This window comes from Malaclemys terrapin, chromosome 6 (assembly GCF_027887155.1).
Source record: "Malaclemys terrapin pileata isolate rMalTer1 chromosome 6, rMalTer1.hap1, whole genome shotgun sequence".
NCBI classification, from domain to species: Eukaryota; Metazoa; Chordata; order Testudines; family Emydidae; genus Malaclemys; species Malaclemys terrapin.
The window spans coordinates 83512304-83536962 of record NC_071510.1 but is presented as its reverse complement, the minus strand read 5'-3'; the positions used below and the strand labels follow the sequence as shown (position 1 = coordinate 83536962).

The 24659-nt window shown below is 40.3% G+C and overlaps 1 protein-coding gene across 2 annotated transcripts in view; it reads left to right on the top strand.

Moving 5' to 3' along the window:
- The window catches only part of CKMT2 (creatine kinase, mitochondrial 2), a 36764-nt gene extending 17874 nt beyond the window's left edge, over positions 1 to 18890 (top strand). For both annotated transcript variants that reach the window (XM_054033070.1, XM_054033071.1), the window contains exons 2-10: positions 352 to 524; positions 2172 to 2370; positions 4216 to 4311; positions 6209 to 6430; positions 11026 to 11111; positions 13446 to 13569; positions 15729 to 15863; positions 16227 to 16352; positions 18642 to 18890. In XM_054033070.1, the coding sequence (XP_053889045.1) occupies positions 373 to 524; positions 2172 to 2370; positions 4216 to 4311; positions 6209 to 6430; positions 11026 to 11111; positions 13446 to 13569; positions 15729 to 15863; positions 16227 to 16352; positions 18642 to 18761 (1260 nt within the window). In that variant the 5' untranslated portion in view covers positions 352 to 372 and the 3' untranslated portion in view covers positions 18762 to 18890. The remainder of the gene's footprint in view (positions 1 to 351; positions 525 to 2171; positions 2371 to 4215; positions 4312 to 6208; positions 6431 to 11025; positions 11112 to 13445; positions 13570 to 15728; positions 15864 to 16226; positions 16353 to 18641) is intronic.
- The last annotated feature ends 5769 nt before the right edge of the window (positions 18891 to 24659 follow it).

Sequence of the window (24659 nt, the reverse complement as noted above, 5' to 3'; positions counted from 1 at the left end):
AAGCTAAAGAATTGAATTTTCACCCTAAAAGCCTCAAAACAGTTAATATGCATATGAGAGAGGGTTGGGTTTAGAATGTTGTGTTCGATATTGCACTGAACAGATCCAATGATTTTTCAAGTCTATCAAAGGTTTATGTACAGAAAGAGACTGAATGCTACCAATCCTTCCTCTAGGCACTACTGCAATACACATAAATAATAATAATAATTAATAATTTGTCTTTTTTATTGAATTACTGTGAGTTCCAGTTGTGAGAGTGAGTGTTTATTTGGCATGTTCGGCATATTTGAACTTTAAGTTCAAATAGCCATCAAGTATGGTTTCATATAGAGTTATTTTGCCTTCTAGAAGCCTTAACATAGAAGAAGAATGACTAGCACATTTTCTCGTCTCCTGGCTGGCCACAGAACTGCTGTGCTCTTTGCAACAGTTAGCACAGGGGCCTTAACCACTGGATACCTATTGAATCATCAGAATGTGAGAGCAGGATCTCATGAAAGACGAAAACTCTTTCCTCCAAGGTAAGTCATTTGGGTTAAACCTTCCACTGAGCACCCAGCCCAAGTAGCTGCTGAAGCTCACTGGGGGACTAAGAGAGAAGGAATTGTCCCCCAACAAACTGCAGAGCAGCTGCATAAGTCATCATGTCCCAAATGTGGCACCTATGCATGTGGGAAAGGAGGACCTGAGGATGGGAAGATCCTTGTAAGTTCAAAATCTGAGAACAGGATCTCTCACTAGTAACCCTGGTTTTAGATAGATTCAAAATAGCATGAACAATAGCCTTCAAAACCAGGAAGTGCAGACATGGATGAAAATTTAAAAAAGCAAAACCACACACACAAAGATTGTCAAACCTCAAATAAAGTTCAGTTTTGGTTCACATTTCAGGCAAAGGTTCAGGATGGTTCTCATTAACTTACCAGTCATCTAATTCCTAGGAGCCAACTATCAGTGTAGACTCTACTGAAGGGAAGTTTTTTATATTTTTATGTACAAATGATAAGGTGTTGGCCATGGTAAATACATGGAAGAGACACAACTGCTCTGCCTGAAATTATTCCCACAGCAGCTATAAACTGATTGACCGAGCATAGAAGCTAAATACAGCCCTGATAGGACTAAGTTGACTTCACTGGACTTGTACTAGCTTGACTTTGGCCCTATTTTTGAAAAATGACAATATGGGCCAGTTTCTGATCCCCTTATTCATAGTGAATAGTACCATATTCCACAAATAGGCCCACTGAGGTTGCTGAGATTCCTGTTAGAGCCAGGTGCTACTAAACCAGGGTAAAGATATCACAATCTGACCCCTTTAAAAGCATTACCAATGCTTTATCAAAGGACTTAGCAACATCTTCACAGAGTCGTACCTAGGGCATTTTTGCATCCAGGGTGAGTAAGCATATTTGCACCCACTACCTTTTTTTCCACTTCATTTTTCCACCCCATTTCCCTGGCTTTGTGCCCTGGGCAGCTGCCCAGCTCACCCTGCCCTGGTTACAGCCCTGTCACTTCACATGCTACAAGCTGAAGATTTCTTTACTGATGGATTATAATACTATACAGCTTTCTTTAAATAATAAGATAATTAAAACAACACAGAACTATTATAATAGGGTTCGATTTTCTGCAGGTATAAATCAGAATAGCTCCACAGATGTCCACAGAGTGACACTGATTTACACTAGCTGGGGATCTGGTCCACTAACTTTATTTGTACCTCAAGTTTTATCAAAAGCACAACCAAATGAATTCTGAACATTGTTCATGTTCCTCCTATCTGTGCTAGTGCTTCCCACTTCCATTGTAAATATCTTTATGTACTGCTAATGTAACTGGCAGCCAGTGCAGACTGTGGGGGGGTGTTGATAAGAGCTTGTATGCTTTTGTTTTCTTTCTAAATTTTAATGCCATGCATGTACCAAGCACCAGGCGTGCTTTTAAACTCTCTGCTATTTACCTCAAGCTTCCTGATCTACTGCAGAGAATAATATCCATCAATGCGTGGTAGAATGACACAACTTTAGTTTAAGAGAGGGAAACAAGCAGACCAAGAACTCTTTCTGTCCCCTCTCCTTCTGATGTGTTCGTAACCTGGCAAAAAGAACCAAGAATTACTGTTTGTTACCATATTAAATGCATTTGTCTTTTTCACCCCTCAGTGCAGACTATCCTGATCTCCGCAAACATAACAACTGCATGGCTGAATGTCTCTCACCAGCAATATATGCTAAACTAAGGGATAAGATGACTCCAAATGGGTATACCCTGGACCAGTGTATCCAAACTGGCGTTGACAATCCTGGCCATCCTTTCATTAAAACTGTGGGCATGGTTGCTGGTGATGAAGAGTCTTATGAGGTGAAACATTTTTATTACACTGTAATGTTTAGTTTGTACGTTATACTTCACGAGAACTTGTTAGGACAGCACAGATCTTTCATGAGAAGTTCACTTTTAAGGTAAATCGCACACCAGAGTGTGTATAAACCACAAACCATATGGGTAATACTGGTGTTTTCTCAACAGGAGGTACAATGAACAGGAAACATCATTAAAAGAGCCATCTATAATGTTATCAAGGGTAATGAAGTGTGGGCTCACAGGAACAATATTTTATTTGCTTGCAATAGCTACACTCCCTCCTGCTGTTAAATTCAGTTTGTGGCAAGACTGTGGAAATATGTCACCAAACTGAAATGATGTAGAAATTATACTGTAAAAAAAAACAAACATGGTAGAAGTGAGAGGAAATTTTCTTCTGAAATATGTGGGATGCTTGGCAGATAGACACTAGGGCTTTAGAGGCACGACAAATACCAAAGATAGAAACATAGGATTAAGCTATTTTAATTCTGAAATAAGAAGCCTGAGACTTGGAAAAAACTGGCTGATTGTTATAGCACCTTTCCAGATAGTTAACACTACAGTCAATGGGTCCCTGCCTATATTATGCTGGAATTTGTATTATTCGTTCTCTTAATAGTAACAGCCAACATCCCAAATACTGGGCTGCTAAGGATGGGGTTATGATGCAGCTGACTCTGTTTCGTTGGGCTTAGGAGCTGTGACTGAGCCTCCTCTGTGGAAAGTGTACATATCGTCTTCAGTGCTCAGTCATCAGGATGCATACACATCAGACCGAACGTTATACAAAAATCACTTCATTCCAGCCAGCCAGACTAAAAAATACAACAGAACTCTAATTCTCTACTCAGAGGAGGTGGGGCGGGGCAGGAGAAAATAATTGCAGCTAAAGTTAACCACCTTAGATCTCTATGCTCAGGTTTTATCAGCCTTAGAATTCTCGGGGGAAGGTGGGAGCCAAGTCTATTGACCATTATTTCTCTCCTCTTTTCCCAACATTCCTATACTAGCCCCCACCCAAGTCCTTCCCCTCTCTCTCCCCCGTTAAACTGCTGATTTCATTCACCTACTGCTTTGATATAAGGTGAATGTTCTATCAAAGAACTACAAGTAAGAGAGGATATTGGAGTCTAATGGATAGGGCCCTGGATTGGACTGGGTCTCAGGACACCTGGGTTCTATTCCTGGCTCTGCCACAGACCTGCTGTGAAAATCACTCTGTGCCTCAGTTTCACCATGCACCCTTTGTCTGACTTTATTTAAATTGTAAACTCTTTTGAAGCAGGGATTATCTCTTACACAGATATACTATGTTGTTTCAGACTCCAGTCTTCACTGGAACTACTAGGTGCTATTGAAATACAAACAAATAATAATAAGTGAGAGCCTGATTCCACCAGTTTTAGACTAGCAGAATTCTGCTGACTTCAGGAGAGTTCTGATTTATTCTAGTTTAATGGAAAGGAGAATCAGGCCCCATGTATCCTCTGATGATCTCTGGAGAGCTCTTTTGCTCCAAAACCTCAAGCTGGCTATCAGAGCAATTAGAATCAAGAAGAAACATAAGTATACAATTATGAGATGTTATATGAGAGTGTAACACACATCCCTAGAAGGATCAGCATGACTGGGGACTGTGGATCACAAAGCATGAGCATCTCCTGGCTGAGCTAAAAGACCCTTTCTTGTCAGCACACCAGCTGTAGCAGACTCAACCTCTCTGTAGTCCAGCCACTGCAATGGGACAGAGATCCACGCTGTGTAACTATGATTACAAGAGGTAAGGAAAATGGTGTTAAAAATACTCAATGCTGGATTAATACATCTTTAACTCCACAGGTATTTGCTGAGATTTTTGACCCAGTTATTAAAGTGAGACACAATGGCTATGATCCATATGTAATGAAGCATCACACCGACCTGGATGCATCCAAGGTAGGATCAAATTTTGAATCCTTAATCCTTCAGCTTCCTATCATGACATTATATTGTATTTCATAGTTCAAAAAATGTTCCAATCTCCAAAGAAAATAAGCTGAGGGATAACAGAACTGTGATGTCACAATGGCTGAACTTATCAATGCTTTATTCCCCTTCCCAAGCAACTTTATATATACAACGTGGCACATATAGAAAAGAACGAGACTAGGTTAAGTGGTGTCTGATTCTGTCCCCTGTACCTCTTATGCAAGGCCCCGTGTCCTAGGTGGTACATTAGATTTAAATTATGTGATCCTCCCTTTCCTTAATGTCCAGGCAGAACAGTATCCCTTCTATTATTTATTTAAATCTTAAATCCAATTTATTTTTAGGCTGATCCCAACTTTTAAAATTTCAATGTGCTAAAGATTTTTAGTACTGGCCAGAGTAAACGAATTTTAGAACTGGAGGTATGGTGGCTGGGTAGGGGACAATTATGGCTTTTGGCACCCAAAGAGTCATGGGAAGTAGTTTTATGTGCTTTGGTAAATAGGAGTCAGTTTTGAGGATTTTGGTCAGGAGCTGGTATGTGTACCTCTTCCTGCCACACACACTTTGGGCATGGGCAGAGGTGACTTTAAATGTCTTCCTGGAACTGTTTCCTGATGCTGCTGTTATTACTCCTTCATCATTTGCAAAGAGACCTGTTGAGCTGAACTCTGCTGGTTTTTCTGCTGTTCCACCAATCATTTTGGGACCTCTTCCATTTTTCTCTGTGCATACAGTGTTCAGTGCCACCCTGAGAACACATGTAAGCAGGTAGCATTCCCCCCTGTTCCTAACAGAAGGCTGCATGGTGCTGAGCACCTCTATTTGGTTCTATATAGGTTTTCATACTACACTTACCACTGTAGTGTCTGACTGCCACTTTGACCCCAGGGGCGGCTCTATGTATTTTGCCACCCCAAGCACGGCAGTGAGGCAGGCTTCGGCGGCGTGCCTGCGCCGAAGCCGTGGGACTGGCGGACCTCCCGCAGGCATGCCGTTGAAGGCATCCTGACTGCCGCCCTCACAGCGACCGGAAGGCCGCCCCCTGCGGCTTGCCGCCCCAGGCATGCGCTTGGTGTGTTGGTGTCTGGAGCTGCCCCTGTTTGACCCCAATCTAGCAAAGCACTATGGGACTATTCTTACTTAAGTTAAGCATGTACTTAAGTATTTTGCTGGAACAGGATCAGAGGTACTGTGCACTTTGCAGGATGGAGCCCAGAGCGCGCGCGCACACTATATATGATCTCAATTTACCCACTTCCTTGGGATTTCCTTTATTGTTGTCTTAATTAACAACAAATATAAGCATCATCTTGGGTGTGGCTGTTTCTAAGCAACTTCTGCCCATGTCCCTAGTTCTCTGTCTTTCAGGGAGCTATTGAAACAATGTGATATGTCTGGGTTGGAGTTAAGAGGGCCCACCTGATCTATTTGCCACAGTGAATCAGCAAAATCACTCGGGATCTCCATGCATAGTGCTAGAACCTGACACCCTGATGCACCTGTCTGTTGCATTTCTGAGTACCCAAGATTAGTTGTAATCATTTGGCTGCAGAGAACATATAAAAGGACATTCTTTACGTAGAAAGGCAAATTTTAAAATTACTATATGTAAAATGGGACACAATGTGTAGATTTTCACAGAATCCTAGCATATCAGTGTTGGAAGGGACCTCAGAAGGTCATCTAATCCAACCCCCTGGTCAAAGCAGGACCAATCCCCAATTATTATTATTATTATTATTATTATTATTATTGCCTGAGATCTCTAAATGGCCCCCCTGAGGATTGAACTCATAAGCCTGGGTTTAGCAGGCCAATGCTCAAACCACTGAGCTATCCCTCCCCCCATTTCTTTCATTAGATTACCCAAGGTCAGTTTGATGAGCGCTATGTCCTATCATCACGTGTACGTACTGGTCGCAGTATCCGGGGTCTCAGTCTTCCCCCTGCCTGCTCCAGGGCAGAGAGAAGAGAAGTAGAAAATGTTGTGGTCACTGCTTTGGCTGGGCTGAAAGGAGACCTTGCTGGGAAGTATTATAGCCTGACCAATATGTCTGAGAAGGATCAACAGCAGCTTATTGATGTAAGTACAGACTCCAGTCTGGAGACTTAGAAGATTTTCATTAATATATATCATATAAAAATAAATGTGATTAATCCTGTCTTTCTCTCTCATGCATACTTTCCTGCTTATGTAATGAAGATACTTAATTATAATTGTATTCCTGTAGTTAATGGTCAGTGTGAATTTCTATTATAAATCCCAATTGTTTTGGCTAAAATATTAGCTTGGGCTAAAACTTTACACACATGGGTTTTATTCCAAAAGTGAATTTTTGAACCAAATTAAAATTATATAACTAGGCCTACAGTCACCACCTTGGTCAATTGGTAGCTGAAATCTGGGACCTTGTGAGTCAGTTTCCAGTTTGGGGCAGAAATCAGTCACACAGAATCAGTATTTTTAGTGTGATTTGTTTATTTACAAAATGTCTACCAGTCCTGTTTTCTTGAACTGTGATAGGAACAAACACCATGCAGGCAACATAAGCCCCACCTGCAATCACTAAAACATGTGATTTAAGGATTTGTATGGAGGAAGCATAAAGATTTTGGTCATAGATTTTTGTCATAGCAACACATTGCTGTATTCAGATGATTTGAGATATAAAGGTTTGCAAGTGCATTACTGGCATAACAGACAATAAAAATGTATTGGGTAAACTATCTTAAAAATCCACAAGATAATCACTAATATTTTGAAGTCCTTAAATATGCATTTTTGCAAGCCCCAAACAATGATTATATCCTATCAGCTGTATTTAAAGAACATTAGTCCATAAAATAATAACCAAAATTATGTTAAAGTACTGTAATATCATTAATGATGCTACTTGGTATCACATTCAGATTCAATCCAAAGGAACTGTTAAATCAGCACAAAACCAAAAGACTGCGTTAAGAGTTTATTTCATAGAACCATAGATATATAGGGCTGGAAGGGACCTCAAGAGGTTATCTAGTTTATCTCCCTGTGCTGTGGCAGGGTTAAGTATCCCTAGACCATCCCCTGAGAGGTGTTTGTCTAACCATTCTTAAAAACTTCCAATAACAGGGATTCAACCTCCCTAGGTAACCTGTTCCACTGTTCACCTATATAGTCAGGGCCAGCTCCAGGCACCAGCCCACCAAGCATGTGCTTGGGGCGGCACCTGGAGGGGGGCGGTGCGGTGCTCCGAGAGCGGGGCTGCGACTGGCCTCGCTGCCCTCCCCGCGGTGCTCGAGCTGCCGGGGAGAGCGGAGCCCCGGCAGGGCTCGCCGCCCTCCCCCCGTGCTCTGGCCGCTGGGGAGAGTGGAGCCCCAGCCGGGCTCGCTGCCCTCCCCCCGGCGCTCTGGCCGCGGGGAAGAGCGGAGCCCCGTCTAGGGCTCGCCGCCCTCCCCCCAGCGCTCTGGCCGCCGGGGAGAGCGGAGCCCCGGCCGGGGCTCGCCGCCCTCCCCCCCCCGGCGCTCTGGCGGCAAAAAAGCCAGAGCCGGCCCTGTATATAGTTAGAAAGTTTTTGCTAGTATCCACCTACATTTCCCTTGCTGCAAGCTAAACTGATTTCTTCTGTTCAGCAGCTCCCTGGGGAAGGATCAATTCTTCCGCTAACTTAAGCATAGAAGGGAATGGTGGTAGAGAAAAGCATTTCATCCATAACTGATTCATGCTCGTTCCATCTGTCTGCTGGTACCTACAGGAGAAACTGGTACTGGGTACAGGTTGCACTAGGAGAGAGAAGGGGAAACACAACTGGAGCAGAAGTGTAGAGTTCTTCTGGTCTAATGGAAATGCAGTTTCATCATTCATGTAATGTGTATGATCAAGAAATGACTGTACTAAGGCCATGAATATACTAAGACCTTGCTCCTGCAATGTAAGATAAACAGATGGACCCTGCACCTTCCCCTGGGTTCACTTTTAGTTCAATGGGGCTCCATGCTAGCACCAGCGGGGGGTCCAACAGGTACAGGGGCCTAAAATCCGAAATGGAGAAAAGAGTAAAGCTTATTATCCTGTTTACATCATCTTATTTATACTGGACATCCTTCCTCCTCACCCTGCATCAGACCCTAGATAAGTCATTTAAAATGAAAAAAATTGACACGATGGTCATTGAGGCAATGAGAGATAAATACACCCCCTTGTTCATAACCTTCCAGCACAAATGTGAAAAATCAAATACTTATTTGCTGGGGGCGGGGGGCAGAAACAGGTCAGTGAGAAGAATCAGTTGAATGAGATTAGGTCTTTCGGCATGATACATCACAAACTGTGCTGCCTACTGCTACAGGTGTTCAAGCAGAAATAGAATCTCCCTTTGAGAAAAAGAATGAATTGGTGGTACCAAAAGGTACCAAGCCACACACTATTTTAATTTCTTGCATGATAGCCCACTCAAAAGAAATTGCGAAAACAATACGCTCGAGATATCTTATTTGCAGGGTTGGCACTAGACATTTTGCAATCATTAGGCCCCCTACTCTGAAAACTCTCTGTACATTATGGTTTGCAGTAATGTACATTAACACGGTGCTGATCAGGCCTCAGCTGGAGTACTGTATCCAATTTTGGTCACCAATGTATAGAAAGGCTCTAGAGAAACTGAGAAGGATCCAAAGGCGAGAGACAAAGATGATCAAAGGCTGAAGGAACTGGGTATGTTTAGAGGACATGACAGCAGTCTTCAGATACTTGAAAGGCTGCCATTAAAAAGATGGAGAAAATTGTTCTCTCTTGCCACCGAGGGCAGGACAAGAGGCAATGGGTTCAAATTCCATCATAGCAGATTGAGATTAAATCTCAGGAAAAACTTCCTAACTGTAAAAACCATAGGACAATGGAACAGACTGCCTAGGGAGGTTATGGAAGCTCCTTCCAGGTTTTCAAAAGGAGGCTGGATAGTCATGTGTCTTGGATGGTTTAGACCTTCATTTCTCAAATGCGGCCATCAGCAGATTTTTTTATGGCCATGGGAGCCACCAAAACATGGGTGGAGATTGGGGGGGTGGGCAAAGCATCTGTACCTCCTTGCAGCACCCAGCCATTGCTCCTGAATAGCTGTTATCAAGGGCAGCAAGATGCACCACCTTGGTGTTTGCTCTGGCGGCACCAGCAGTGATCGGTGCCCTGAACCGCATAGCCTCCTTGGGGGCTCTGGACAGTGCCTCTGGAGACACATGGGGCTACTATGCATGGTGCCAGAACTGGCTCGACGTTTGGTTGCCAGGGCACTCCCCTGCTCCCACCCAGCTGGGGCATGGGGAACTTGGGACTCCACAGGTAGCTGGTAAGTTCCTAACCCACGTTCCCCAAGGCGGGCTCTCGGTGAAGGGCTGTGGAGGGCAGAGACAGAGAGACGGCTTTGTCAGAGCGGCCATCAATGAGAGTTGGTAGCTGCACTCTGAGACCACCAACAAAATCATTGTTTAGACACATCAAATTCTCCATCTTGGCAGGGGGTTACACTAGATGACCCTTGTGGTCCTATGATTTTAACTGCCTGTGGGATGTCTTCTCTATTTTTTGTGGTGGTACCCACCCTGCATTCCCAGGAGACTGACCTCATATTAAGTAGTAAGAGCCATTGTCTGGCTTCTTGGAAAAGGTGTGTGCTCTTTTAAGGCCTAGACAGCCAAGGAGTGACTTTCTACTGCAGACTAGATCAGTGTGGAGATGCTGACCCATCTCCGCCCCCCCCCCCCAACCAGGGGACTTGAAGAGAGGGGGGGAAATATAGGTCCATTCTAGTGCAGGAAAAGCCCTCTTTTACCTGGACCAGGTGGAGCAGCACCCAACCTCCTACCCATGGAAGTGGTGAAATGTCGATTTTGTCAGGATACGCTATGGGCATTGTGCTAATTGCTCCTTTCTTGGGGGGTTGGGAAGGAAATTTTCCCTCCCTACCAGATTGGCCAAGGCGAAATGTGGTTGGGGGTGCTTAGTTGGGCAAACATGAAACAGGAGTTAAGCTATGATGTCGCAACACATCAGGTAAACATGGGGCAGGTACTCTGTAAGGAAGGAATACAGTGATCAGATAAAAGGGACTGATAAGGAGTTAACAGAGGTATTCTTTAAAGGAGCAAAAACAGGGGAGTTTCAGGACTCCCATGACTGGTACATCCAGGAGCCAACCCCTCACCCCTTTATAGCCCACCTTAACCCTCATTTGGCGAGGTCCCAGCAGCAGGTTGGCTGGGGACCAGGATGGGTAAAGGGGAGGGCTGGCAGAAGCCCCTGGATATATGTTGAAATGATTATGAAAATACCCGCACTGGGCACGTTTATCTGCCAGGTACTCCCAGACATTTAAGAATAATGTCATGGCCTAATTAAACCACATCCAGTGTTTCCTGGCCTTCTGCTAGCACAGCCGGACAACTCTCCTTTATCACACCTAGCCAAAAATTAGCAGCACTGAGAACTGGTCGCCACCAACCCTCCGTCTCCAGAAACACATCTGAGTAAAATGCTTTCTACCTGCAGTCAAGGAACTTCAGCTTTATGCAACTTTATTTTTATACCAGTGACTTTCTTTGCAGTGTTAAATGTTCAGAACAGCATTACTTCCCTGAATTCAGTTGCTTCTCTCTCTCTCTCTCTCTCTCTCTCTCTCTCTCTCACATTTTGACTTTCAGGACCATTTCCTCTTTGATAAGCCAGTGTCCCCTTTGCTAACATGTGCTGGGATGGCACGTGACTGGCCTGATGCCAGAGGAATCTGGTATGGCATTTGAAGTGTGGAAGTTTGTATTATGTGCAAGTGATTTTATTACGTCTCTCCTTGCTTGTCCTAACACTGCAGCTGCCATTCCCTGATACTGACTGCATACTTAAGCTAACATTTTTCTTTATTAATTGTTCAAGGAAATATAGAAATAAATAAACAATACAACAAGCAAACCTTTCCATTAATGCAACAGTCATGATCATCAGCCACAACATAAGGGATATAAATAAGACTATTGCTTTAGGCTTTTAGTTTCTGTTTTCTTTTTTATAAATAAAAATTTGGCACAAAAAAGGGCCAGCAAATGACCATAAAAGACGAGTTATAAATGTAATCTAAAAAACATGAATGAGCTATCTTAAATCACAGGTATGTGACATCAACGTTGTGTCTTTCCCCTCACTTTGTTGCTGATGTAATATTTTTTCTATCAGAACTGTGCTTAAGAATTCCTTCACACATGCAGAATAAACTGAAGGAGTGTTACATTTCCATTTTTTATCATTATATATTTTGCTACTTACTGAATACACCAATACCCATCATTTCTTGGAATTTGTTGGAAGATACAATTCATACGCTTTTAGTGAGGCAGATCTTTGTGTGGAAGAACCTTTGCATATATTGCTCCACTCCAAACGTTTTTGTAAATTGTGTCAAGAAAAAATTGTGGGACAGATTAGATGATGCTTGACAGTACCTCCAGCATTTATTGTGAATATGGCCAAACCAACTTTATGTAGACCCCATCCAAAGTCCACCTGAATTCCACAGAAGTTTTCAATTTCAATGGGCTTTGGATTAGGCTCCTGGTGCCCAGAACAAACTCTTAAACAAGTTTTACTAGAAGAATTATAAGGATAACAAATGGGTGCATAGATTTTATGAACTGAACAGAACATGTGCAAATAATGCATGTAGCCCCAATGCATCACCTGAATAAACCAGATCTGTGTTTGCACATTTTGCATGTGAAATATAATTTATATTGCATATGAAATATAACTTGCTGTAACTGGAAAGTGACACGATGAGCCGCAATTTTAAAACTTGGTCTCTCTTGTTGCATCACAATTTGTAGATACAAATAATTGTGGGTTATATGTTAGGACAATTTAGCCTCAGAATGAAATCCTGGCCCCACTGAAGTCAATGGCAAAACTCTCATTGACTTCAGTGGGGTCAGGATTTCACCTTATGGGTGGGCTTTTCAAAAGCACTCAACATTGGTCTCACTACTCTCCTTATGGTCAATGATACAACTTCCATTTAATTCAGTGGGATTTAATTCAGTTAGGCCAACACTGATCCCTTTTGAAAATCCCATCCTAAATGCCAGATGGTGACTGCAAAGCAGGTGCTTGGATATTTAAGTATGTCTAATTCCACCCACAAATAACTGGCAGGACACATTTGCACCTGCAATTATTTGCATCAGCAAATTTCAAGTACAAAAAAGGAGGCCCAGCGAAAGCCAGGCTGAAAGTCAGTCCTTCTATGGGCTTTAAATCCTAGACCTACTGTGCTTTTCTCCTGATGTATTATTCAGACTGTTTGTATGAACAAGTCTCAACTTATTCAGGAAGACTAATCCAAAGGCAGAGAAAGTGGAGACAAGCAAACAGTGATCCCAGTTCCTACTTGTCACTTTAAAAGCATGACCATGAGTTATCGATTTGAAGCAAAAGTGGATACCTTGTCTCCAGGCACTTTATCTTGAAAGGCAAGTCAGCATCTTTGATTAATGTAGTGTCTTGAAGCAACACTTAGCTGCCGCCTCTCAGTGCATAATTTGATTTATGTGCCAGTCGTGTGTTACCAAGTGATATAAAAGCAACAAGGATTTGATTTAGAAGAGAATACAGTTAAATAGGGTCAGGTTGCCAGGCCCCAGGTAGCATGTAAACATCAGATTTTCTCACTTCAGAAAGCTCTAAAATCAGCAAATAACTTCCTCAATGATTAAAGATGCAGAACTCTGCTTCTCCAGTTCCTAGCTCCCCTAGCTGTGTTCCTATTGATATGTTCTTGTTAGAAGATAAAGTGTACTTTCTAGTGCAGCATCAATACAACACCAATGTAATCAATAAAGCGTGCTGTTGTCATTGTGACCTAAGGAACCTGAAGGATTATGTTACCGGTGGATAAGGGAATGAAATTGAAAAAGCCCCGTCACTCTGATATTATCTTGCAGCACTTGTCCTGTGCACAATCATGAAAGATTACGAGCTAGGAAAGGAAGGAATTGATATTAAACTGAGAATGATGAGAATTATTTCTGAAGGCTTATCCCATTCTTTAAAGACACCATTTTCTTCTCTCAAATAGGCATAACCATGACAAAACATTTCTTATCTGGATTAATGAAGAAGACCATACCAGAGTGATTTCCATGGAAAAAGGTGGCAATATGAAAAGGGTGTTTGAAAGATTTTGCCATGGTTTAAAAGAGGTAACAACTCAGCCAGTTTGAGTTTTTATTTTTATTATTCCTGTTTGTTAGCAATTAGAGTAGTGTCACCACTCTTTGATATAGTTAATACTGAATTCCCTTTCACTATTTTTAGCAACAAAATTTTAAAAAATCAATCCAAATTATACCCCCCTTGAAAAGCAACAGTACCAAGGAAGTAAAGACACAGTGTTGTCATATTGTTAGCCACAATGTAGGGACAATCAAACCCTAACAGTCCCAGAAGTTTTACAAAATCTAAAACCAACTGAAATTTTTCTCTTTTTCTAATTTCAATGGCAATAGTTACTTATAAACAAATATGCACCGCCTTGCAGTGTTTTTCACCCAACCTGTAGCACTGAGAACCTGAAAATGAAATTTATTGGTAGAAAAATGAAACGGATTTCATTCATTTGATGAGAGAAATGCATAAAGGAGAACAAACAGCCAAAAATAGAAAATAGATTGGATTTTTAAAATTCTTTAAAATTCTGACATAAGGAAAGATGATATGTGTTGGTTTAAAATTACACACCAAAATCTGTGATTTTTAGGTCAGCAAAGTCTTTTTAAATACAAAAGTTGCAACCTTAGGCACTGGGCTTGGGATTAATCTATGTAGGCTTTTTATATCAAGTTTAGCAAAAACATATAAATATGAAGAAAAAAATCCATGTTAAAATGCTGTGAAGGTTATAACATAACCTACATCCAGTTGAGCTAGGCAATCCAGCTAGGACTGTAGGATGCATCTGGTCCCTGATGTAGCCCATTGCGCTGCTCTGACCGTGAGAAAGGGCCATCAAAGCTGCCTTAACTGAGCAGGTCAGAATTCCACCCTATCCCTTGCAGCAAGGGTATAAAGTACATGCTAGGGATGTGGCCAAGGGGACAGGATGTTCCAGAACACTGCTGCATTCCAGCTGATCCATAGATGGTGCAACTCCCACTTGGGGGCTATTACCAATTGATGTACTGAGGACTGGCTTGAAACATAGAGGATCAAGCCAACACAAAAGTGACTTACAGATGCCTTTATGCCCCTCCTCTTCTCTAGAACTGTGCGGTCCCCAGTATCTGGTCCATGTTCTTCTCAGAGGCATTTACGACACTGTACATGTTGTACAAGGAGATAATGCAATGCTTAGAGCCAGGGACTAGGAGTCATGGCTCCTGGATTTTATTCCCAGCTCTACATTTGACTCTGTAATTATAACTCCTAGAGTTAGCAGATATGAACCCCTGTCATTTGACACAGGCATGAACTTTTTGTAACTCTGACACATGGCATATGATTGAAGCCAGGAAATAAAGACTAGTCTCTTACCAGCAGTCCTAGTGTTGTTATAGACTCCCTATGTGACCTTGGGGAAGTCCTTTAACCTCTCTGTATGTCAGTTAACTCATCTGCAAAACAAGGATACTTAGTTACCTTCCAGGGATTTGGTGAGCCTTGAATAATCAATGGGCCTGATTCTCCTCTCACATCAGAATTACATTGAAACGGCATTGTATTCAGTGGAGTTACTCGTGATTTGCACTAGTGTTAGCAGTACTGTCAAACTCAAGGATTCAAAATTCAAGTGTCAGGGCTTGAAAATCATGAATAAATTTGGGGTCCTTTTATTTGCACTCAGGTGTTTGAGCCTTTAGGGTTCATGATTTACAGTTCTTCTCCACAATCACAAAAGCTAGAAACTTACTTTGATTTCAAATGAAACCTGAGATTCTTGTGTAATTACCTGACTCCATAATTTAGGCTTTAAGAAAAATATCAAATATCACAAGATTTGCAATAAAATCATGAGATGACAACACCGTGTATGTGAGAGGAGAATGTTTATAAAGTTCACTGAGGATATTGGATGAAAGGTGCTGGATACATGCAAAGATTTATATCTTAATCGTAGTTTCATTTGCACATAATTTTATGTGTTTTATATACTTAATGGACCAAATTCTACCTTCACTTACACCTATGCAATTCCATTGACATGAGTGGATTTTTGTGGGTATAACTGAGGGCAGAAATTGGCACTGTGGGTTTAATATTCAAATTCATGAAAGGCAGCAAGTATTTCAGATGTCAGCAACATTGTCATAAGATGAGACATTTGTATGCAGCAGTTTTTGCTGTTGTTGTTTTTTACCTGCAGGTTGAACGCTTAATTAAAGAACGGGGCTGGGAATTCATGTGGAATGAACGCTTAGGATATGTTCTGACCTGTCCTTCCAACCTGGGAACAGGATTACGTGCAGGAGTCCATGTTAAACTTCCAAAACTCAGCAAGGTACGTAAGCTATTAAAAGGGCTATGATGTAAATCAGCTCTTCATCTAACTCAAAGGGAACAAATGAAAAAAGGATAATTCACAGTGTTAATGCACTTAATATTATGTGTAACTATGAGGTCTCAGGGACAATCTGTGACAAATTGTACATATTTTTATCCATCAAATTACTGTATTTATGTGAATGAATCTGTTCAACCAACATCCACTCAGGCAGCCCGTATACCTAAGGCATAGGAAAATATCCATCCCTGCAAGTCTTTCTGGAGAAACTATTGAAGTAACTGATAACAGTATTTCCAGGAGTCAATACAATATAATACCAGTATATCCAAAAAGCCGGCAAAATGTCTTTTGTGCTAGGATCCCAGGTTTTCAAAGATTCTGGAGAATCTGAGGCTGCAGAAACGTGGCACTGGTGGTGTGGACACAGCAGCTGTGGCAGATGTGTACGATATCTCCAACCTGGATCGCATGGGCCGATCAGAGGTAATATGATTTTTCTAGTTTTAAACTCAATGAGGCAGATCTTCAGCTTGTGCAAATGGTCATAGTCTCACAGGAGTCAATTAACTTCAGTGGAACCATTTACTTCAATGGAGCTATGACCATTCACACCAGCTAGGATTCACACAAAGTCAAGTTACTCACATGTGTAAGTGACTTGCATCACTGACCCCTAAGTCAATCAAAATATACAAGGTCTAAGTATACAAGAATGAAAAGCATATTACAAGATGCTATACATATATGTGTAAGGAGGTAGAAAAACTGTATGATACATTGTGTTGTTTGAGAAACGGCATGTCATCATGAACTATATAACATTCTGAAATGTTTGTGTGTTTTTGCTAACTTATTAATACAAATATTTATATTGCATTGTTCATTTACACAGAGTTTTAAAAACATATGATTTAAGCCTATAGTCCCTTATTCATGTGAAGATTTCAACTGGTCAATGAGGCTATGTGTGAGTGAGGACTAATCATGTGAGTAAGGATTTGAAAGATGAAGCCTATAGCTCAGACCTATTTCTACCCTGAAGAGCTTTCAATGTAAATAAGACAAGGCAAACACACACAAGAGGACAGAAATGTTTTATTATAGAATATATATTTTTCAGTACATAATAAAATAGATTTCATTATGTAATAAACCAGTTTGCAGAACTAAATTATGTCCCCGATGGCACAACATAAAGTTGTTTGGGTTTTGTTTGTTTCAGTTACTGGTCAATGCAAACTTAATACAAAATTCTTTTCATCCTCACAGCTGCAAAATCAGACCTCTGATTTCCCTACACAGCTGGTCTGTAAAGACAATAAAACAAACTGCTAAGCCACTGAAATGCTTTATAGTAAAAAACAAATCCCTTCAAAAGCCATTATTGTCCCAATAAAGAGACATTGGGATTTAGCTTGGGTAATCAGTTTTAACAAACCAGTTATTAAAGGTTGCTAATGAACCAGTTCATGAAGATTTTTTTTAAAATCAGTTACATAGTTTGCTACCTACTCTAAAGTTCGTAACACCAGGGGAGCTGGTGCTATCATGCCACAGGGTTTGGTAAAACTCTCCTCTCTCAGTTTCATCTTGTCTTTTTTTATTATTATTATTATTATTCTTTAATAGTTTTTAAAGAGATTATACAAACGCATCTGTTGCTTACTGTATGGAATAGGAGTTTCTGCTGCTGCTTTTGGGATAAGACACTGGGTCTGATGCTGATCTCACTTACACCAGTGTGACTCAGGAGTAACTCCACTGAATTCAATGGAGTTATGCCTGTTGTAAAACCAGTATGAGTTTAGAATCAGGCCTATTGCTAGAGAAATGTGGATTAAGGGCTTGATATTACAGTTGCTATAAAGGCAAAACTCCCGTTAGAGTCAATGGGAGTTGTTTTCTGCACAAGAGCAGTTGGTCACTTGTTGTGGTAGCATCAGAACAGCTCATTGACAACTGCAAGGGCTTTCCATTCTGAAATCATGGAATAAAAGGATGACTGTAAAGTAGTCTGGTCCTATCCTGACAGCTGCTAAGAGGAAGTGTGAAACACTCCTTTCCATTCTGAATTTGAAAGATGTTTCATTACTACACCCACAAGACAACAGCCCAGCAGTCATTTTGCTCACATTAATAGTTGATGATACTGAAAGAACAGTCTAATGGATTTGCAAATCCGTGACATCTACATTCTATCCTTTATTTTTAAGTGTATCTTGGGCTTAATATTTTTCTCTTGTGAGGCTGAGTAGAGGTGAAGACTCTCACAAAAGAATCCTATAGAACTTGATAGGGATGAAACCAACAAGTCTGTATTAAGGGTCCAGTGAAAACCTGTAATATGTAATAGAGAATAACAGTCTTCCCATAGGTTTTCTGTTTCATCCTCTAGCATTCTACAGAAGGGCTACTGTTCTTTATTACATTCTATCTATAGGCTGGTTCAAAAAGTCTATAGATGGGCTATCATTTTCGATTGAATTCTATAGAAATTTTCCATCAGGGGAGTGGGGGAAGGTGCAGCACCCTAGCAGAGGTGGATGGATGGAGGCATTAAAACTGTGAAAAATATGCCTTCTGGGTAATGGTCCGAGTATGCTGGGAAGTGTGTAGGCAGCATTCCTCCAGCACAGATATCCTGACATATGGGCAAATGGGAGCCATGGCTCTACTTAGATACGCATTGTTTGGAGCTGCTAGCTCTGTTGGCAGGACTCTCCACACATAACAATGTAACCTAAATAATTTGGGTATTTTTTCCTATTGAAGGTGGAGCTTGTCCAGATAGTTGTTGATGGGGTCAATTATCTGATTGACTGTGAGAAGAAGCTGGAAAAAGGTCAAGACATCAAGGTACCACCACCTTTGCCTCAGTTTGGAAGGAAATGAGCTTGTTACAGATGATTAATAACTGATGTGAAATATGTCTGTTGTTCTGACAGAAAATTATCTCTGTATATCTCAGTGTATAAATAAGATCCTGACAACTTGTGAAATAAAACATTACCTGATGCCTTACAGATTGTTTGTCTGTTTTTTAGTAGCTGGTAGGGTTGGCAACAGTTAGCATTCAGAAACCAACACTAAGTAACATAGCAATGACCAATAAGTTGATTTTAATGATATGAAAATGCTCATGTTATTTTCTAACATTACCATCCAAGTCTCCTATGATTAGGTATCATTTAGTAGATGAAATACCTTTTCTACTAGTTCTACTTGGTATTATACACTAACAGGGAAAGTCAGGGAACTCCTGCAGAATGAAATAAAAAGCCTAGAAAGTTTACCAGAGATTAAAGAGCTTTTATATGGATTATGGATGATCTCATGCTGTTCTTCCATTACTGTGAACTTCCCATCCCCCTGTTATTTGTATGTAAATGGAGCTTCCATTGTTTTGATTCCATAATTCTTCATTTATATTGAAGACCGGTAGATAGCTTCTTTCCCTATTGTCTGGGATCAAAAACCTGGTTCTCCCTTTGTTTGGTTACAGACTTCGAAGCATACTATCTGTAAGTATTCCTATTTCCTCAGACAGCATTAATACATGCATTTCACAATATTAATAACCAGTGTGACATTATCTTTCATAAAAGGATACAGTAATATACATAATTGGTTGATTCAGTTATTTATTATTTGAGGTAAAGACCCCTGCAAGAGGCTGCCTCCCGCACTTGCTAGGTTGATGGCTTTGTTTACCTTTTATGTAAATGTACCTTCATAGTCTTTGCCTGGCAAACTACAATACATCCTTTGTCTAAGGCAGACTATGCTTCTGAATTGCTTGCCAAACACAATTCTAGCACATATCCATAACTCTTTGTACGTACCCCATGTATACATTATGCAGGCATACTAATGCCCAATGGGTTATTTGTTTTCCAATGTTATCTTACATGACTTTTAGATACAGATTATGAAAATGGTGTGTACACTAACCTGTTCTTGAAAACCTCCAATGTTGAGGCTTCCACAAGCTCCGTTTGAAGCCTATTCCAGTTCTTAACTATCATTATAGTTAGAAAGCTTTTCCTAATATCTGACCCAAAGCTCCCTTGCTGCACATTAAGCCAATTACTTCTTGTCCAACCTTCAGTGGACATGGAGAACAATGAGGCACTTCCTCTTTAGAACAGCTCTTAACATATTTGAAAACTATCAGATCCCTCTCAGTCTTCTTTTCTCAGAACTAGACATGCTCAGTTTTTTTAACCTTTCCTCATAGACCAGGTTTTCTAGACCTTTTTAGTCATTTTTGTTGTTCTCTTTGGGACTCTTTCCAATTTGTGCACATCTTTCTTAAAGTGTGCTGCCCAGAACTGGACACAGTACCCTAGCTGAGGCCTCACCAGTGCCAAATAGAGTGGGAAAGTTACCTATTGTGTCTTACATATGATACTTCCATTAATGCTATAACCTGATGTTTTCATAACTAGTGTAAAGAGGAAGGGGAAGAGGGAGCAGCCTTATCAGGTGCCTCTTTAAGGAGAATCTCTTTGTATCAAACCTAGAGGAATAGCTCAGTGGTTTGAGCATTGGCCTGCTAATCCAATCCTTGAGGGGGCCACTTAGGGATCTGGGGCAAAATCAGTACTTGGTCCTGCTAGTGAAGGCAGGGGGGTGGACTCTATGACCTTTCAAGGTCCCTTCCAGTTCTATGAGATAGGTATATCTCCATATATTATAAACCAACACTTTGTCAGGTGAGGCCATGTGCATAGAGTTGATGTATCTTCTAAATGTTGATTCAAAGTTAAACAGTCAAATCCATTATTACAGAAGTTGCAATTGATTCCACTTATCACATGTTACATCTAGAATCATCCATTGATCTAACCGGATCTGGCTTAACAGACAGCTTAAAATGCTTATGTAACTGTCTATCTAACATATGTCTGAATAAAAATGATCATTTTCTATGGAAATATTACCAAAAAAGTAGCAAATAACATTAGCAGTAATTCAGTTCCCATATTTATATATGGAACTAATTTACTAATATAATTTCTTGGAATTTAATTTAAGATGTGGCAAAATACTTAATACAAAATACTCTTCCTACTAATTCTTCCTATAGCTGCTTAAGACTTAATTGGAAATTTAAAGTCTTTAAGCAGCAATTTTTTTCTCCAAAGATGCTTGATGATATGACAGCTATTGAAGTGCATTAGGTACAGAACAAAAATCCTATTAAGTCCAATGTTCTAAAGGGCACAAATATACAATCATCTATTGCACATGCATGTTGCAGCTGTTTGTCACTTCATTTTAATCTACTTACAAGAAAATAAGTTAGTCAGCATATAAAAAGATTGGATTCCTAATGGAGGAACATTAAGAACTGAACAATAAGTAGTTCTAATAATGCTATCAGACAAGTAGATTGTGTTTAAATGTTAATCATTTAACAATTTTCCAGTAATTTCCAAGAGACAAGAATTAGGAATACTCAAAGATAAACATGCTTTAAAGTCTGTGACCAAAGGGTGATGAAAATTTTCTTACGAATTACAGTGCATAAATTGACACTGATTATTATTGTTTTGTTTTATGAAATGATACAACTGTTTATAGGATTTCTATCTTGCTGGCTTTTTAAAACTTTCTTCTTGAACCAAATTCTCTTCTTAATTTCATGGGTGCATCTCAGTTGACTTCCGTGGGATTGCACCTGAGTAACCGAGGGGAAAATTTGATCCTTAATTTTTTTGCAATCATTAATGGATTAATTTTTTTAAAATGCTTCTGAAAGGCAAAAGATAACCTGTGGGCTCCTGCTATATTGTTTAAAATATCTAGTCTTCCACCTTATTATTGGACTTCTATTGCAGGGACTTTCTTCCTCTAAGCCAAAGCCCATTAAATGCCCAAATACTAACGAAGCCAATGGAATGTACTGATCTCAGAGGCACTAAGAAAAGATGCATGTCCTGTCTACTACCTGGAATTTGGTAATGACATGCAGAAGTTATAGGCACTTTGACTCTGTTTAAGGAGGATGGTTGAAGGTGTCTTTTCTTAATGAACAGGAGTCCCGGACAAGGGTCATGCTGACATGGTTTTGTTTTTATGAGTGAACTCTGTCTTTTCTATGGAGCTCTTCTTTACTGCTTAAAATGCTTAAGGACTCTGTAGTCATAGGGTTGCTATTTCTGCTTGACACTTTACGCATTTGTTTTCTCTTCATTCTCTGAGACAGAGTAGCCTTATTCTAAACACTGCTGGTACCAGAATGGAAAGAACCCAGCCATCCAACTGATGTGTCAGTGAATGGCAATGCAATAATCCATTTTTCTGTGAGAGCTTTGTACATCATCATTTGTAAAACTTAAAATTATTTTGCTGCAATCTGTGGTCTACATTAAGACTCTGAATGAAGTTTAGTGCATTCCATTTATTTTTTAGCCTTTCCTTGAATGTTTCTGAAAAAGGAAAAATAATGTCTCCCAGTAAGGAGATACCAAGAACACTGACTGGATAATTAGGCACATTTCTCTTGCTATTAAGAGAATTTTTTGTCTAATATCCTATATCATCTCTTACACTGTATCTTCCAGTGTTCCGTTTGATTCACAGTTCTCAAAGAAAGGGGCATATTTACTGCACAATGAAGCTAGTCAAAGGATATGTCTATACTGCAGTAAAACATCCACAGCTGGAACAGGTCTGCTAGTTTGGGCTGTAGGGCTATAAAATTGCAGGGTAGATATTTGGGTGGACTGAAGCCTAAGGTCTGGGGCCTTCCCCTGTCGCAGGGGCATAGAGTCCAGGCTCCAGTCCCAGCCCAAATGTCTACACTGCAGTTTTATAGACCCCCTCCCCCCAGTCCAAGCCACATGAGCCCAAGTCAGCTTATCCAGGCCAGCTGTGGATATTTTATTGCAGTGTAAACATACCCCCAATACCTAAAATGTCTAACCTTAGGCTAATCCTTACAAGCCTCAATTCAGCATGCCTAACTTTAAGCATGTGAGTAGTCCCAGTATGATACTTAACATGTACACAGTCCCACTGAAATCAAAATTAAAATTGAGCACGGGCTTAAGCAACTTGATGAATCAGAGCCATAAGCAACGTAGCCCAATAGACTGAGGACAAAACTGGAGCGAAGAACAGCTGACTTCTATTCCTAATGCTGTCATTCTTTTGCTTGTGTGGCCTTGGGCAAAATAACCTAAAAAAATGTATACCTTGAAATGAATTACAGAGTATGTAACCATTTGCCACTGACAGATAATGTAGATAAATAGCAGCAAACCAACATACCTTTCAACTATGGAAATAAAGAACTTTGTAGAGAAGTCTTCAAAACACTGTAGGGGTATGTATAAATGTAAGCAAAAATTGGCATTACTTATTCCTTTCTCTCCCCAGGCTTAAATAAAAATTATAACTACCAGCTAAACATCATCCTGACACTGTGGCATGTAAGATTAACTACCCAAAGATCATAAACACAAAAATGAACAAAGATACCATCAATCATACTCAAGTACAAATGAACCCTCTAGCACTTCCTCCTCTTCAGCAGACAAACCTTTTTTTATAGAGATTCCTGATCACAATCAAGGTCACTTGTCAACCTCTCTGCATCTCAGTTTCTCCAGCTGTAGTATGGGGATACTACTTCCCTGCTATTCACAGGTATTGTGAAGATGAATGTGTCTATATCTGTAGTTGAAAAATTAAAAGGACTTAATCAATGCTGTATTTTATTATGAGTTTGGGTGCGTCTTAGACACAACCAAATCAAGGTAAGCAACCATGTGTGGACACAATTCTGGGGAATGCTTCAGTCCAGCAATGCTTTGCAGCGAACAAGCTAGTCTTAGCCACCACTCTGGTTCTGCTGGTGAGGAAGAGAAATTTTCCTGCACAATAAATTGCTCTCTGTTGGCAAGACTGAAGGGGACAGCCTGAAAATTTAGGGGAGTCCTGTGGTAACTTGGTCCTTGCAAACAGCCTTGACATTGTATACAGTTTCCACATTGCAGAGAACAAAATAAAGCAAGGTGAGACCTAGCTGTGTCCATTTACTCTAAGTGGTGTGGCTGAGACCACATCAGATTTTTTCAGTTTTAAAATGAAAGCCTGAGTCTCCCAATATTTTTTCCAGCTTATTAAAAATGGCTCTTAAACGCCATTCATTGATTTTTGTTGATATTTTTTACCTGCAATATATGCATTCTAATTAATTCTATATCTGTGTTAGTTCTTACTGGCAATAACGAATTATTTAATAGCAAAATCAATTTATGCTTTCTGCACAGCAGTAAAGTCCTATAAATGGGGGAAAATACAGCAAGACAATTGCATTGGAAAAAAATATATTAAAGTTAGCCAGTAATAAAGATATATTTTTCTTCTTTTTTAACATTAGAAATTCAGGACCTGTCTACCCAGCAAGGTTTACGGTAATTCCAACTCTACATCTTAAAACCTCTAACGACAGGAATACCACAACATCCCTAGGTTACTTGTTCCATTGCTTAACTATCCTCGTTAGAAATGTTTTGCGAATATCCAAACGATACAGCTTGCTGCAAACTAAGCTGATTTCTTCTTGACCTACCCTCAGTGGACATGGAGAACAATTGATCGCCATCCTCTTTATAACAACCTTTTGCTTATTTAAAGATGTATCATGTCCCTCCTCAGCTTTCTCTTCTCTTGACAAATCGTGCCCAGTTCTTTCAACATCTCCTCATAGGTCATGTTTTCCAAACCTCTTATCATTTTTGTTGCTCTTCTCTGGGCTCTTTCCAATTTGTCCACATC